Source organism: Erpetoichthys calabaricus, chromosome 2 (assembly GCF_900747795.2).
Source record: "Erpetoichthys calabaricus chromosome 2, fErpCal1.3, whole genome shotgun sequence".
Classification (NCBI taxonomy): Eukaryota; Metazoa; Chordata; class Cladistia; order Polypteriformes; family Polypteridae; genus Erpetoichthys; species Erpetoichthys calabaricus.
In genome coordinates this window covers 294,597,511-294,615,340 of record NC_041395.2, presented here as the reverse complement: position 1 = coordinate 294,615,340, position 17,830 = coordinate 294,597,511, and the positions used below count along the sequence as shown (strand labels likewise).

At 38.0% G+C, this 17,830-nt stretch overlaps 1 protein-coding gene across 3 annotated transcripts in view; it reads left to right on the top strand.

Moving 5' to 3' along the window:
- Positions 1 to 17,830, top strand: part of LOC114642576 (uncharacterized) — a 71,436-nt gene that overhangs the window by 16,278 nt on the left and 37,328 nt on the right. Inside the window, exons 4-8 of one of the 3 annotated variants that reach the window (XM_051922796.1) lie at positions 2,652 to 2,786; positions 7,215 to 7,293; positions 11,261 to 11,359; positions 13,176 to 13,274; positions 15,119 to 15,217. In XM_051922796.1, the coding sequence (XP_051778756.1) occupies positions 2,652 to 2,786; positions 7,215 to 7,293; positions 11,261 to 11,359; positions 13,176 to 13,274; positions 15,119 to 15,217 (511 nt within the window). The remainder of the gene's footprint in view (positions 1 to 2,651; positions 2,787 to 7,214; positions 7,294 to 11,260; positions 11,360 to 13,175; positions 13,275 to 15,118; positions 15,218 to 17,830) is intronic. The other 2 variants (XM_051922798.1, XM_051922797.1) reach the window with 2 other exon arrangements.

Sequence of the window (17,830 nt, the reverse complement as noted above, 5' to 3'; positions counted from 1 at the left end):
AATAAATAAATACAATAAAAACACACCCAAATGACTAAAAAGGTATACAGTTTAAAAAGAAAGAAAACTTCTAACTTGGCAGTCCCAGTGAGGCATTATGCAGGAGTATTGCTGTTGGTATAAAGGTCAGAGAGGGGATGTGTAGGAGTATTCATAATGGCACTCAGTTTTGTTTTAATTTTCTCTTTTGCTACAACCTCCAAGGGGCTCAGAATATGTCCCATAACTGAGTCTGACCTTTTACTTAACTTGTTGATTTAGTGGGCCTCACTTGATGTTACCAGCCCAGCACTCCATAATGTAGAAAATCGCAGTGGCCATCAAAGAGTTATAGAAATTATGAAGGATGTCACTTACCACATTAAAGCAACTCAGTCTCCTAAAGAGAAACAGCCTGCTCTGCCCTTTTTATATACAGTTCCCCTGTGTTTCTAGACCAGTTCAGCCTGTCATGAATGTGGACCCCCAAGTACTTGTAGGAGCGTACCACCTCTACATCCACTCCCTGAATAGTGACCGCACATAGAGGCTATGGGGTGCTAAGAAGGTTGTGTTAAGTTGCAGACAATTCTTTCTGCACCAAGAAACAAAGTATTCCATCTGAGTCCTATACTCGTGTCTCATTCCCTATATACTGTAAATGTACACCATAAGTGCAGGATGCAAAGTGAAGAGAAAAGGAGACAGGACTTTTCCTTGTGGTGCTGCATTGTTGCTCAAATCCACATCAGAGGTACAGTCCTCGAGTCTCATAAACTGCAGTCTGCCTAAGAGTCCATTATCCAGGACACCATAGGCTCATCCACCTGCATATCTCTGAGTTTACCAGTAAACAGGGATGTCGGGATGGCATTGAATGCTCTGGAGAAATCAAAAAGACGTAATCCTCACAGTGCTGCCAGGTTTCTCCAAGTGAGAAAAAATCTTGTGCATCTTATGCAGTAGGTAAATAATTGCATCCTGCACACCAATCTTTGTCCAATAGGAAAACTACACTTCTTCCTTACACTACTTGCCTGTCTTCCTCCAACCACTTGAACCCTTATCCAGCTTACCTCCCTAGTCCAAATTCAGCATTGTCTGGCCAGAAGGTTGATTTTAGCCCCAGCCAGGGCACATTTATATGGTTATACCCATTAACACTTCCAGGGTCTGTATGCAGGCTTGAGTCCCAGCACATATTTAAAAAGCCAGGCAACACTCACAATAAGATATAGCAGAGAATCGTGCACGCTGTTAATAGGCTGCCCTATTGCCAACTATTGGAACTGGGAGCCTTTGTTAAATAATTAAACATTAGAACACTCTAGACGAGAACAGTCCATTCAGCCCAACAAAGTTTGCTAGTCCTATCCTCTTAATTCTTCTAAAATAACATCAAATCGAGTTTTGAAAGTCCCTGAGGTGTCACCTCTTGCATGCCTACACTTGGGTCCCAATCTGGGTGGTTCTATGTGTGGTGGGTACGGTAGCACGGTGTAATCAGCGCATGCTCCCAACCTCCTTCTTCTCCTTTTCCTCCTCCTGAAGTCTTACTGTCTATCACACTATTTAGTAGCTTATTCCATTTGTCTGTGGTTCTCCGTGTGAAGAAAACTTCCTAATGTTTGGCCGAAATTTCCCCTTAACAAGTTTCTAACTGTGTCCTTATTTTCTTGATGAACTCATTTAAAAGTAAGTTTCGATCCACTGTACTAATTCCCTTCATAATTTTAAACACTTCAATCATGTCTCCTCTTAATCTTCTTTTTGCTTAAACTGAAAAGGTTCAACTATTTTAATCATTCTTCATACCTCACCCCCTGTATTCCTGGAATCAGCCTAGTTGCTCTTCCCTGGACTTTTTCTAGTGCTGCTATGTCTTTTTTGTAGCCTGGAGACCAAAACTGCCTATAGTACTCCAGATGAGGCCTCACATGCGTGTTACAATGCTTTAGTATAACCTCCTTGGACTTGAACTCTACACATTAGAGTGCTATGTAACCTAACATTCTGTTAGCCTTCTGAAAACTGTCTGGAAATTGATAGTGTTGAGTCCACTATGACTCCTAAATCCTTCCCATAAGGTGTACTTTTGATTTTCAGACTTCCCACTGTGTATTCAAACCTAACCTTTTTACTTCCTACATGTAATACCTTACCTTTACTAACATTAAATTTCATCTGCCACAAATCTTCCCAAATCTGTCTGCTGTCCAAGTCCCTCTGATAGCATTCAGTGGATTCTAGATTATCTGCCAATCCACCTGTCTTGTTATCATCTGCAAATGTAACCAGCTTGGTACTTATATTCCTATCTAAATCATTTCTATATATTAAAAATAGCAGCTGCCTTAGCAACAAATCCAGTAGAACACCACTCTTAACATCACTCAGTTCTGATAAGGTATCTCCTGCCGCGTAACCATAAATGATCCCCATTGCCTTATTCCTATGTGTACACCCCTGGAGTCATTATTTCTCAGTAACCGTATGTTTTGCAGCTTCCTGATGGTATACTATGTATGTTTCTGATCCTTACCAGCCATCCCTTCACAACTCCTAATAAAGCACTATTTTGACTATGAAACTCAGTTTTTGGCACTTTATAATTGTATCATGTTATATTTTCTGAGTGGCCTTTTGTAATTTCTTTTTTTGTTGTCAAACAGCATTACTGTCCTCAGTCAACATCCTGAATGTCATAAGAAATGGAGTCTACTTAAAAACATGTTCAACTGTCATCTGGATTTTGTGCTTTTAATCATAACCAAAGAAAGAGACTATTTTCTCATCGGTGAAAGCAAGTATGTTTCATATAAGACAATATAGAAAAGTATAAAATGTGTGGTCTGCCTTGTCCATATTATCTAATTTACTACAAAACTAGAATTATGTACTAATAGTATTATCACCTGTGCAGAGTACAGTGAAATTCTTACTTGCACATGCAGTTTTGAAAGTACTTGTGACACAGTTGCTCTGATGTTGGTGAACTACTGAGTCTTCTTTAATACAGTGTTGTAGCTAGAAAACTAAAGGGCACATTTCAGGACACTGAAATATTTCTAATATTGTAAAAAATTAAATAATGTTTCTTTATGTTGATTTACTAATTAATTCATTGCTAAATAGTCCATCGATATATTAATACATTTATTTTCTGAACTAAACAGGGAAAATTAAGATTTTAGAAAGCTAGCTTTTTTTGGAAGCATTTGGTGCAATGCAGTAAAAAACCCAGTCATGTCCCAAACAATCCCAGGGTATACTCAGGCACACATCAGTGTTCACTCAGTCCGGACAATGCAAGTGTGCTGTCAGAGGCCAGGCAGAGGTTAAAACACAGAGGAGGAGGAGGAGGAGAGGTTGGGAGCATGCGCTGTGCGCTGATTACAGCGCATTGCCACACTCACGATACGGTGAACCACCTGGATTGAGATCCAGGTGCAGAAAGACAGAAAAATTCAGCCGAAGTTTAAAACAAAATCCTAAAGTCAAAATTTCTGAAGCCAAAAGTTCTAAAAAGTACACTAAAAAATCCTTTCCCTAAATAATATGCAAAATGAGTTTAAACTGTGGTAAAAGGAGTAAAAATTTGGTTTGAAAAGACATTTTAGGTTTTGTGAGATCATTTTCTAGCTTTGTTTTAATCTTTCTTTTTATTTCTTTGGCTGATGCCTTTATCCAAGGTGACTTGACAGAATGTGAAATACAGTCAGTTACATTGCTTATGCTTTTCCAGTTGGAGCACAGGCAGGTGAAGTGACTTGCTCATTGTCACAAAGTGCCACTTGTGGGATCTGAACCCACAACCTCAGAATGAGATTGATTTAATTAGAATGTAGCAATATACGAGGTCTGTCTATTAAATAATAAGACTGTATTTCTATCTCTTAAACAAAGCAGTGAGAACTGATTTTGAGCACTTGCCATGCAGGTTTAAACCGGTCCAAACTTGTACAACAAACAACAACACTCTCTGCTGTTAACTTGATTGTCAGTCGCCGTTTAATGCATTTGAAAGACTTCTTTTGGTCTAATTTAAACATAACAAAATATGTTTTAAAAAAATCTATATATAAATCTGTTTGAAAACTCACGTTACATTTTTCTGCATGTAAAGCCCTTTCTGCTAGTACTTTATTACTGCGAAAGCCAAACAAATGTGTTAGACCAAAGGAAGGTTTATGCATATATTGGGCAAAGAGATAACTGTTATAGAGTGAAACTATAGTGTAATAAAATTAATATGGTATCACACACTGAAGCCTACATCATATGTCTCAATGCAGCTCATGAAGTAAGCAAAGCAGGGAAGGGTAAAAAGAGAACATCATCAGTAACAGCTTTTCGGCGCTCCCTTTGAGAGTGTAGGAAGAGAGCCTGGTGGGATAATGACATCACTTATGCCCAAATTATGCCTCATTGAACGCGTTGGAGTGGAGTTTTATTGTACTTTTTTTTCTATTGTATTACCGGATTTTTTTGACTTGTGATTTGTTTGTGACTTCATTTTTGGATTTTGTATTGGGCCTATGTTTTTTTGATATTTTTGATCCTCTGCTCTGTTTTTGACATCAGTTTTCCATTCTGTGTTGGGACTTTGTTTGCTGTGTATTACCTTGCCTTTCAGGCAATACTGTTGTGCTTTTTGAAGCTTTGGGGCTTGCACAGCCTTTTTGCTAAAATAAACCATTTATTTTTATAAAAATTTGTCTCGACCCTTTGGGTATCTAACCTGGGTGAATGACGGTTTCCCCAAACACCCCCCTCCCCCCCCCCAATCTAGTGGACAACTTTGGAAAGTGTTTTTGGTACCTGTATCTTTGGGACTCCCTGGATCTTGACTGTGGTCCCCTTAGGATTTAAGCAGCCCGAAGTCCTGAAGTTGCTGTTAATTTGGAATCCAACTTCATAAGTGGATGTGACCTCAGTTGAAGAAGCAGCTTTATTTGCATGATGCACAATCCAAAACTTTCTTTTACAAACTTTGAGTTGAATTTGGAAGCAACAAAATTAGTCATTAAACAGAGTTCAGGGTGGGCCATAATACTTCTTACAGCTATGTCTCTTTCCTTCCACAATGTATAGCATGGATCAGATGATAACAGCAATTTGTAGCATCAAATCAGAATGGGTTATGTCTTTGAATCTTTATAAACATGCTGAATATTTTAAGATGTTGGAAAATCTGAGCACATTAGGTGGTGTTGCTGAGATCTGTGCAGAATCTCAACAAGAAGCATATGTTATAATACAAGAATATTTTCTCTCAGGAGTAAAAAGGCTGAAGAGCAGGAGACAAAGAAAATATCTCCATTTTATTCCTTTCAGATCTCATTGTTGTGTTGGAGAAACCAAAAAGATTTTGTCAAAGTCAGATCACGAAGCCAGTTCAGGATGAAAATACTTTTATTTGACACATACATGGAACATTCAGTACATGGAAAAATATGACTGACTTACAGATTGGCAGCACTTCTTAAATACACTTTTCAATTACAGAAGTGCGTGATTAGTTTCATTTCTCATGTCTTTGCTAGTTACTGATAAAGAGATTATACTGGTTCTCTTATCGATACTTGTCCATGTACAAAAGCAGCAGCGAGACTGGGGCACAGATCAAAAGTATTTAATTAAAATGGTTTCTAAGAGTGCTAAAGGTAAAAGCTAATCAGTTAACAAGGACAGAAGTCATTCAATATAATCAATATATAATCAATTTGTGAACATCATATTTACCAGTAAAATTTAACTCTCACAATGTGAAGGAGATCATTTTTCTGATTTTTCATTCCTGTGGGCAGTACAACAATTTCATAAGCCACTCCTACACATTGTCATGTATCACACCGCATTTGTCAGGCAATGTGCATCTGTTATGAAATCGGGTACAAAATACCAGAAAATGTGGAAAAGCCTTCAAAATTGTAAGCAATCAGCAAAAATTAGTACACCTGTAGGAGCTGTTTGCATCAACTTTCAAGGTTTCATTAATTACTGTTAGTGCAGTATAGCTGTGTATAAATGAGAGGGAGGTCAGTGGAATGGTGAGGATGCAGGGAGTAGAGTTGGCAAAGGTGGATGAGTTTAAATACTAGGGATCAACAGTACAGAGTAATGGGGACTGTGGAAGAGAGGTGAAAAAGAGAGTGCAGGCAGGGTGGAATGGGTGGAGAAGAGTGTCAGGAGTGATTTGTGACAGACAGGTATCAGCAAAAGTGAAAGGGAAGGTCTACAGGACGGTAGGGAGACCAGCTCTTTATATGGGTTGGAGACGGTGGCACTGACCAGAAAGCAGGAGACAGAGCTGGAGGTGGCAGAGTTAAAGATGCTAAGATTTGCTCTGGGTGTGACGAGGATGGACAGGATTAGAAATGAGGACATTAGAGGGTCAGCTCAGGTTGGACTGTTGGGACACAAAGTCAGGGAGGCGAGATTGTGTTGGTTTGCACATGTGCAGAGGAGAGATGCTGGGTATACTGGGAGAAGGATGCTAAGGATAGAGCTGCCAGGGAAGAGGAAAAGAGGAAGGCCTAAGCGAAGGTTTATGGATGTGGTGAGAGAGGACATGCAGGTGATGGGTGTAACAGAACAAGATGCAGAGGACAGAAAGATATGGAAGATGATCTACTGTGGCAACCCCTAATGGGAGCAGCCGAAAGAAGAAGAAGTGCAGTATAGCTGCAAATTGTTAACCCACTATTTGTTCCTTGAAAAAAATGTCTTTTTGTATAACTCTGAAAATTACTTTATTTTCAAGTTTTTGGTTAACTTAACGTTTTTTTAAACTTCAAGAAGGTTACTACTTACCTTTATCATATTTCAGATTATTTACAAATGGAAAAATGGGGGTGTTCTAAAATTTTTGACCATATATGTTATGATTTGGAATTTCAAACATTGCAAATGATGCTCCATAATCAGAAAACCCACACAAAAAACAATATTCACTATAAACTCTTTCACACTAGAATATACTGCTGCTGACTCCTTTCCTCTGGGCTACTTATCAAGCAACAATGATGACAGGGAGACCCCACCTCCTAGGGGCTCCACCCAAAAAGAACAAAGAACTGAATTACATTTAAAAGTGCAATGCACAATTGCATTAAATATAAAAGAAACAGAAATAATTTATAGATGTAATATTCATAGTAATAGTGGTGTTTTTTCTATTTTATTAGTTTTTTTTGTTAATATAATTCACATAAAGGTTTTGTATGTTTTAGGGAATGTGTGGACAACTGGTATAATGTCATGTATTCTGTTCTACTATGTGAATTCCCATCTTCTTTTCATGGATCAGGGGTAAGGATTTAATAATATAATCTTCTTTGTTTGTTTTTATCAGATATTCTTAAATTTTATGTTATAATTTAGTATGTAATATTAAATGGCTCTTTTTATTTGTAACATGCTTTAGGGGAGGCATCTACAATACAGCAAGATTTGGACCATTAAGTTAAGACAATTTCAGATGCCATTAGCCTAACCATTTCTTCACATGATTATTAATTGTTTTCCAGGAAATAGAGATTCTTATTCTGTTTATTTACAGTATATGCTTAGAAAAGCATATAAGGGAAATTTTGATTTACAAATTTAATGAAACTACCTATCATTAATATATAATGTCTTTAAATAAAACTGTTATAATAGGCTTTTTACAAGTGAAGCAGCACTGCATACACAGTTTTGGCCTTTGCTTTTGTTTTGTCAATGCTTCATTTTCCTCTGTTTCTTTGTCTTTCTGCTATCTATTATAGCACAACACATGCAGTAATTTATCATTAATTCAGTAGTGGGAACTAAACCTTCAGATCCAGTCAGGTCAGGTTGGGGAGCATGCGCTGGAACAGCATGTTGCTACACCCACCACATGACGAAACAGCTCAGAATCCCAATTGGCAGCCCCCCAGGCAAACACATGGGCCAGTCCCACCCAGAAATGACCATATATCTGATGCAGCCAGGTGTTATATGGGCACTCCCCCCAGTCTAGTCCAGCTGCTAAGGTCCTCAAACAATGAGGATCATATGTGCTGGATTACCTTTGGGGTATCGCACCACATGGCCATAGTGCCGTAACTGACGCTTCCTCATAATGCAGGTAATGTACCTCATTTGAGACTGTGTGACCAACCACTCATTCGACACAAAGTCAAACCAGCAGCACCCAAGGATTCTCAGATGAGACACAGTAATAAAAGAGTCCAGTCTTTGTCTCAGATCACTGGATATGATCCATGTCTCGCAACCATATAGCAAAACAGGAAGCACCAGGACTCTAAAGACTTGAACATTTGTCATTTTGCAAACATATCAGGAGTGCCACACACCCCTTTCCAGCAACCTCACCTCAATCCGTCTACTGACTTCATAGAAAGAGTCACCAGAGACATGAATGTCACTGCCGAAGTAAGTAAACCTCTCGACAATGTTGACACTCTCTCCACAGACAGACACACTGCTGATGGCTGTGCCCAAGAAAGTCATTAAAGGCCTGGATCTTGGTTTTTATCAGGACACTCGCAAGCCCAGACACTCAGACTCCTCATTCCTTCTCTCAAGAGCCCCGATCAGAACCTCCATTGATTCCTTGAAGATCACAGCATCATTGGCAAAGTCAAGATCAGTGATCTTTCTTCACCAACTGATGCTCCACAGCCGCTGGATCCCACAACCTTGCCCAACACCCAGTCCATGCAAGCATTGAACAGAGTAGGAGCAAAAACACACCCCTGACGAATACCAGAATCAACTGGGATAAATGCTGAGTTTCTGCCCCCACTCTGTGCAGCACTCACAGTACCAGTGTACAGGCCAGCAGTGACATCAAGTAACTTCAGGGAGATCCCACAAAGTCTCAGGAAGTTCCACAGGGCAGCTCGATCAACTGAGTTGAATGCTTTACGAAAATCAACAAAGGCAGCAAAAAAACTCTGCTGATACTCATGTTTGCGTTCAATGAGAATCTTCAGTGCCAGGATGCAGTAGATTTTTTTTCTCCAGCATGTCACTAGCTGGAGTTTTTATTTTATTTTTTTGTCATCTTTGGACATCTCACCATAGCATCAACTTATAATTTTAATCACGAGAGTCTTAAAAATAAATCCAGAATTAAGGATTCTACTCTATTACTTATGTATTAAAGTGAGCAGTGATTTTTTTCTTATTTGCTATTTTAATATTACATATTTAATATTTTTGGTAATTTATTTATTCATTTATATACTTATTTATTTCTAATTTGATTTTTGATGTTCTTGTCATTTAGCTTCTTGTAAAGCACTTTGAGCTACATGTCTTTTATGGAAATGTGCGATAGAAATAAATGGTGTTATTATATCCTGACAAGCATGGGCTGAAACACTTAAGATTTGAGACAGGCAAAGTGAATCAGTCGGCAAAATGAAGTCAAAGTTAAAGATGGAAATAATTTGCTGGAGATTATTTCTGCTTGCAATGAATCTTCTGTTTATTTTAAAGGAAATTTGATCACCCTTTAAACTCCTTAGTGTTACATTTTATTCCAAAAAAACATTGCATTCTTTTGCCATGAAAAAATACATTTTTATTAAATCTAAAAAGTATAATAATGATGCAAATAATAATAGTAATGATGAATAAAAATAATACTGTGAAATGAACAATAATAGCAAAAATAATAATAACAGTAATGTAGATGATCTGCTGTGGCAACCCCTAACGGGAGCAGCCGAAAAAAGAAGAAGAATAACAGTAATAATAACAATACTAATGATGCCAAAACAGTATATAATCTCAAAATGAGTCCTTGTGTGGTAAATCTTAAAGTACGGTGAAAGACACAATCCAATGTCACAGTTGGAACAATAATAGTGTGCTTCTTTCGTATTTTCATTCCAGATTTATCTGTTTTTGAACAGCACGCTGCACGGGTATGAGTTGGATTCAGTTTGTTTTCTGCTGGAGTATATAATCAATAAAATCTCTGCCAATAAGATGCTCTGGATTTATCTGCAATGTGCTGGGTCGGTCGACTGTGTCTCTTTAGTGTTAGTGTGGACGGTGGATGTGTGGCACTGATTTGTTCTACAAGCTGGCATGTAAAGTTTGCATGAGATGCAGTTTTTCCAGCTTTTTGTTTGTATAACATGAATACATTCCAAATGCACTGTTCCACCAGATGATGAAACATCTTTTTGTAGTATTTCTTTTGTTGCCTCCACATAAAGGGATAGAAAGTCAATTCTTGATCTGCACAATCTATGCTACCCATCGTGCTATTGTAGTCGACCACAGCACAAGGCTTCATAACCTGCTTGTTGTCTTTTGCATGAACAGTGACTGTAGCTGCATTATGTACAATGCTAAGAGGACAGACATCTTTCTTGTCCTTCCATTTCAGTGCAAGCACTTTACCCTTTTGCCAAGCTACCAGCGTACTTCACTGTAATCTAAAAGATAAAAACTCAAAGCAAATTTGACTTCATCACATCTAGAAGAACCTCATTTATCATTTTTCTAGAAGAATCTTATCAATGGTCAGATAAATTAATTATATTAAAGTGCAAGTGGAAGACAGAGGAGTCTGGGTTGAGCAAAGAGAAGCTGCTGCTTGAGTAGTCACACATGTCCTGAAAGGAGTGAAAATGAGCACAGCAAATGTAAATGGTTGTGGGAAAAGGAGAAGAAGACTCAGACTTGTGATAGTATAAAGGGTGCCCATTTGTCATGCTGGTGGAATTTTCTGTGCTCATAACAACAGGAAAGTTTTAGTTAGGCATGCAAAGTTAAAGAAACTGCATGTGTTTTTGAATCTTCAAATCTCTATTAGGGACCTTCACATCTCAACTTGATGCCATTTTTGGACAATCTAGGGGCTTGTTGGGCTGAATGACCTGTTCGTGTCACAGTTATTCTAATGTTCTAACAAAAATACACCGTTAAGAGCTGAATTTCTAACCCCATGAGCATTTTTCTGCTTCTTATTTTGATGTTATCAAAGTCCAACTTTTGTGTTATAAGATTTAAACTACAAATCCTTACACATGTAACACAGGAAACTGACACTAAATAAGATAAAAGAAACCACTTCTGATGTAAGAATTTTCTCTATTTTTCTATTTTCTTCTTTTTGATATTTGTTTCTTCTTGAAAACATCACTATGTAAATTACTTTTTACTTGTCTTAAGTACATGGTTCAATGCCTGGAAACCTCCTAGATTTCAACCATGCATTAGTAAAGATTTCTATATGGTGTGTGTTTATTGTATGTCTGTGTGTTTCCAGGTGGTTGCATCTTCATCCAAGCCAGTGCCTTACCCCAGGTCTTTGTTCATGAACACCACCTCGGTGGAGCCTCCCCATTTCCAGGGACCTCAACTACCGGTATCTCATTGAATTTTCTTTTCTAAACTTAATTCTGTGCATTTCATGAGTATGGACATATTTAATGAAGAGACTGAAAGTTTTTCCATCACTTTACCAGGTCACATTTAACTTAAGGTGCTTTTTTATTGATTTGATTTACTTTTATTGCCAACATCAGACTGAGTCAGCCATCTCCATTATGCCCTAAGCGTTGTTTTTGTGGCAGTATGGATTTTTATGATAAAAGAAGAATAAATTGAGAAGGCTGTGGTCTTTAATTTGAATCACATTATTCTGAACAGTCATTAAATTATTCATTTTCCAAACCTTCTTATTTTAATACATGGCTATGTGGGAAGTCAATTCTTGATCCATATGATCTACGCCACCCATTGTGCTATTGTAGTCAACCACAGCACAAGGCTTCGTAACCTGCTTGTTGCCTTTTGCATGAACAGTGATTGTAGCTGCATTATGTACAGTGCTATGAAGACAAATATCTTTTTTCTCCTTCCATTTCAGCGCAAGCACTTTACCCTTTTGCCAAGCTACCAGAGCACCTCACTGTAATTTAGCTCTGCCAAACTCTTCAGGCATGCCACTACGGTTAGGACGCACTGTTTTGGAAATGTCTGCTGTGGTAAAATATGAGCAGAAGGAAGCCATGGAATTAAATAACGGGTTTAATTAACAAGATTCAGCTTCTAATTAGAAATTGGTTGGAATTTGAAGTCCTGACTTAGCTTCTCATCTGTTAGCTCACTTCACATTTCATTTCTGTTTGGGTGCCATTTAAGGAAAAAATAAAGCAATTCAAGGATCTAAATCTTAATAAACAAATCAATTAAAATAAAGGGAAAAGAAATTAATTAGCAGCAGAAAAACTGGTCACTAAAGGAATGGGTTAGAATGGAAACCTGCAGCCATAGTTGTGCTCCAGGACTGAACCTGATCACCCCTGCACTAAATGAACAAAACAGAACAAAGGATAAAAACTCAAAACAAATTTGACTTCATCACATCCAGAAGAACCTCATTTATCCTCATTTATCATTTTTCTAGAAGAATCTTTTCAATGGTGAGGTAAACTAATTAAATAAAAGTGGAAGTGTAAGAAAGAGGAGTCTGGGTTGAGCAAAGAGAGGATGCTGCTGGAGGAGTCACACATGTCCTGAAAGGAGTGAAAATGAGCACAGTAAATGTAAATGGTTGTGAGAAAAGGAGAAGAAGACTCAGACTTGTGATAGTATAAAGGGTGCCCATTTGTCATGCTGGTGGAATTTTCTGTGCTCATAACAGCAGGAAACTTTTAGCTAGGCATGCAAAGTTAAAGAAACTGCATGTGTTTTTGAATCTTCAAAACTCTATTAGGGATCTTCACATCTCAACTTGATGCTGTTTTGGACAATCTAGGGGAATGGAATGGATGGGCTTGTTGGGCTGAATGACCTGCTTCGTGTCACAGTTTTTCTAATGTTCTAACAAAAATACACCATTAAGAGGCACATTTCTAACCCCATGAGCATTTTTCTGCTTCTTATTTTGATGTTATTGAAGTCCATATTTTGTGTTATAAGATTTAAACTACAAATCTTTACACATGTAACACAGGAAACTGACACTAAATAAGATAAAAGCAACCACTGTTAATGTAAGAGTTTTCTCTATTTTCTTCTTTTTGCCTTTTCTTTCTTCTTGAAAACATCACTATGTAAATTACTTTTTACTTATCTTAAGTACATGGTTCAATGCCTGGAAACCTCCTAGATTTCAACCATGCATTAGTAAAGATTTCTATATGGTGTGTGTTTATTGTATGTCTGTGTGTTTCCAGGTGGTTGCATCTTCATCCAAGCCAGTGCCTTACCCCAGGTCTTTGTTCATGAACACCACCTCGGTGGAGCCTCTGCATTTCCAGGGACCTCAACTACCGGTATCTCATTGAATTTTCTTTTCTTAACTTAATTCTGTGCATTTCATGAGTATGGACATATTTAATGAAGAGACTGAAAGTTTTTCTATGACTTTACCAGGTCACATTTCACTCAAGGTGCTTTTTTATTGATTTGTTTTACTTTTATTGCCAACATCAGACTGAGTCAGCCATCATTAGGTTCTCCATTATGCCCTAAGCGTTGTTTTTGTGGTAGTATGGATTTTTATGATAAAATTAGAATAAATTGAGAAGGTTGATTTTATTCAGTGGTCTTTAATTTGAATCACATTATTCTGAACAGTCATTAAATTATTCATTTCCAAATCTTATTTTAATACAGGGCTATGTGGGAAGTCAATTCTTGATCCGTATGATCTACGCCACCCATTGTGCTATTGTAGTCAACCACAGCACAAGGCTTCGTAACCTGCTTGTTGCCTTTTGCATGAACAGTGATTGTAGCTGCATTATGTACAGTGCTATGAAGACAAACATCTTTTTTCTCCTTCCATTTCAGTGCAAGCACTTTACCCTTTTGCCAAGCTACCAGAGCACCTCACTGTAATTTAGCTCTGCCAAACTCTTCAGGCATGCCACTACGGTTAGGACGCACTGTTTTGGAAATGTCTGATGTGGTAAAATAAGAGCAGAAGCAAGCCATGGAATTAAATAAATAATGGGTTTAATTAACAAGATTCAGCTTCTAATTAGAAATTGTTTGGAGTTTGAAACCCGGACTTAGCTTCTCATCTGTTAGCTCATTTCACATTTCATTTCTGTTTGGGTGCCATTTAAGGAATAAATAAAGCAATTCAAGGATCTAAATCTTAATAAACAAATCAATTCAAATAAAGGGAAAAGAAATTAATTAGCAGCAGAAAAGCTGGTCACTAAAGGAACGGGTTAGAATGGAAACCTGCAGCCATAGTTTTGCTCCAGGACTGAACCTGATGACCCCTGCACTAAATTAACAAAACAGAACAAAGGATAAAAACTCAAAACAAATTTGACTTCATCACATCCAGAAGAACCTCATTTATCCTCATTTATCATTTTTCTAGAAGAATCTTTTCAGTGGTGAGATAAATTAATTAAATAAAAGTGGAAGTGGAAGAAAGAGGAGTCTGGGTTGAGCAAAGAGAGGATGCTGCTAGAGGAGTCACACATGTCCTGAATGGAGTAAAAATGAGCATGGCAAATGTAAATGGTTGTGGGAAAAGCCGAAGAAGACTCAGACTTGTGATAGTATAAAGGGTGCCCATTTGTCATGCTGGTGGAATTTTCTGTGCTCATAACAGCAGGAAAGATTTAGTTAGGCATGCTAAGTTAAAGAAACTGCATGTGTTTTTGAATCTTCAAATCTCTATTAGGGACCTTTACATCTCAACTTGATGCCATTTTGGACAATCTAGGGGAATGGAATGGATGGGCTTGTTGGGCTGAATGACCTGCTTCGTGTCACAGTTTTTCTAATGTTCTAACAAAAATACACCATTAAGAGGCACATTTCTAACCCCATGAGCATTTTACTGCTTCTTATTTTGATGTTATTGAAGTCCATATTTTGTGTTATAAAATTTAAACTACAAATCCTTACACATGTAACACAGGAAGCTGACACTAAATAAGATAAAAGCAACCACTTTTAATGTAAGAGTTTTCTCTATTTTTCTATTTTCTTCTTTTTGCTTTTTGTTTCTTCTTGAAAACATCACTATGTAAATTATTTTTTACTTGTCTTAAGTACATGGTTCAATTCCTGGAAACCTCCTAGATTTCAACCATGCATTAGTAAAGATTTCTATACGGTGTGTGTTTATTGTATGTCTGTGTGTTTCCAGGTGGTTGCATCTTCATCCAAGCCAGTGCCTTACCCCAGGTCTCAGTTCATGAACACCACCTCGGTGGAGCCTCCGCAGTTCCGGGCACCACAACTACCGGTATCTCATTACATTTTCTTTTCTAAAGTTTATTCTGTGCATTTTCATGAGCATGGACACTTTCAGGGACTGAAAGTTTTTCTATGACTTTACCAGGTCACATTTCACTCAAGGTGCTTTTTTATTGATTTGTTTTACTTTTATTGCCAACATCAGACTGAGTCAGCCATCATTAGGTTCTCCATTATGCCCAAAGCATTGTTTTTGTGGCAGTATGAATTTTTATGATAAAAGAAGAATAAATTGAGAAGGTTGATTTTATTCAGTGGTCTTTAATTTGATTCACATTATTCTGAGCAGTCATTAAATTATTCATTTTCCGAACCTTCCAATTTTAATACAGGGCGATGTGGGCCTGGAGCCTATTGCAGCACAAGGCATCAATCAGCTCGGGATTGGACGCTAGTAATTCTTAGTGCATCCACACATACACACACACACACACACACACACACACACACACACAAACAACTTACAGATATTAGTCAACCTAGCTGGTGCATCTTTAGGCTGTGGGGAAAAACCGTGCAGTCCATGAGAACATGAAGAAATGTGGGAAACATTTTGCAGACCCAAGACAGGACTCAGTGAGGTAGGAGCACTAACCACTGCAGAATTGTGCCTCCATATGATAAACGTTAATGTCAACAATGCTTTGCACTATATTATGGACAGGCTCTGGTAGGATTGCAGACACACAGGCTTCACTAAGGGGAGATCTAACTTTGTGTCTCTAATTCCTGAAAAAATGAAGTCCCTTTCATCAGATGCACAGATACATTTTTGTAGACTACGGTTATATGCTGCATTTCTGTCACTATTTTCTTTTCTATATTCATGCATGTTCCTGTTTTTTGAATGTACAGTTCATAGTTTCAATGCTCTTGCATCCAAGACTGTAATCTACTACCTTAAGGGCCAGTTTATACTTCATGCTCAGAACGCATACGCGCAGGCATCATGGATGCCACATGTTCCCAGTGTTCCTTGATGCATCGTCTAAGCATGTCCTCGGAAATTAACATGACGCGTGCGCTAGTTGCAGTACCAGCAAAATATTGGGGTGCGCAGTGTGCTTCAGTGTTTGATGAATGGTTCGATGTGTTGAAGCAAAATGCTGACATACAAATGTATTCATAGTGCTTTTATATTCAAGTGCTGTCTATTCCCCATCATAATGACACAATATATTTAATCTCGAAATTTCCACGTTAATCATGTAGTTTATTTTGTCATTAAAGGAGACCGTCGTAAATGTCATCTTAAAACCAACCCAGTTGTTAATCGTTACGTGCTTCTGGGGCTTCCTCCTGAACTGACAGCAGCAACAAGCAGCAACTGCCACACAAAACACATTACATTTATGATATTCTAGCTCTCTGCACATTTAGAATCCTTAGATTTATACTTGATATAGTGCATGAAATGCATTAAAGTGTGTATATTACATTTTACAGATAAGTCATTAATTTAAATAATGAATACTGTTAATAAACACAACATGTAGGGGCGGCACGGTGAAGGAGCAGTAGCGCCGCTGCCTCAGAGGGTGTCATGTCCCTTGTGTTCCCTGCCTGGTATTTCCATGTTTTCCTGGTAGGTTTCAACAGTGTGCTCCAGCTTCTTTCCAAAGACATGCAGGTGTGGGGATTTGATGTTAGTGTATGTGTGTGCTTGTATTCACCTTGTGTAAATTGTTGTTTCACACCCGATTCTTGCTGGAGTGGGCGCATCCCTGGATTGATGGATGTAATCATTATATACCCATCCTTTTCAGAGATATTGTGGCAAAGTGTCCTCGGAATTTAATGCATGTTTCAGGCAATTCATAACACAAGGGAGCTGAACGTTTTCTAATCATGATGATATCTCACACTTTAACCTGCTGGAATCTTCCAGATTTACGTAAAGTACGTGCACAACTATAAACAGTATACTGCTTGCGTGGCCTAAGACTTCACCCAGGTATGACTGTCACTATAGCTTATTTCTTACCCCTTGACCAACCTAGCTGGGAAAAGATCTATTTTTCTGGCTGCTGGCAGCACAAGTAGAACAAAACGTACAACCACGAAAGCAGGCTTAATAAGTTTGAATCTATAAATATTATTATTAGTGACATAAACTAAAAGAAATTACGCATTGTAATTAATACCAGAAGCCATTAAGAAAGCCAACAGAATGTTAAGTTATATCGTTTCCTAACGTATAGAGTACCAGTCAAGGGAGGTTAAATCTAAGCTTTACAACACACTGGCGAGGCCTAATCTGGAGTACTGTATGCAGTTTTGGTCTCTGGGCAGTGCTAGAAAAAGGCAAGAGAAGAGCAACTAGACTGATTCTAAGACTACAGGGGATGAGTCATGAGGAAAGACAGAGAGTGAGAATTGAACCTTTTTGATTTAAGAGGTGACATTAATTTAATTTTTTAAAATAATGAAAGGAATTAGTATGGTGGATTGAGACTGTTACTTTCAATGAGTTCATCAAGAACTGGGGACACAGTTGGAAACTTGCTAAGGGTAAGTTTTTCACAAACATTTAGAAGTTTTTCTTCATGTAGAGAGCCATAGACACAAATTAGTTACCAAGTAGTGCAGTGGACAGTATGAC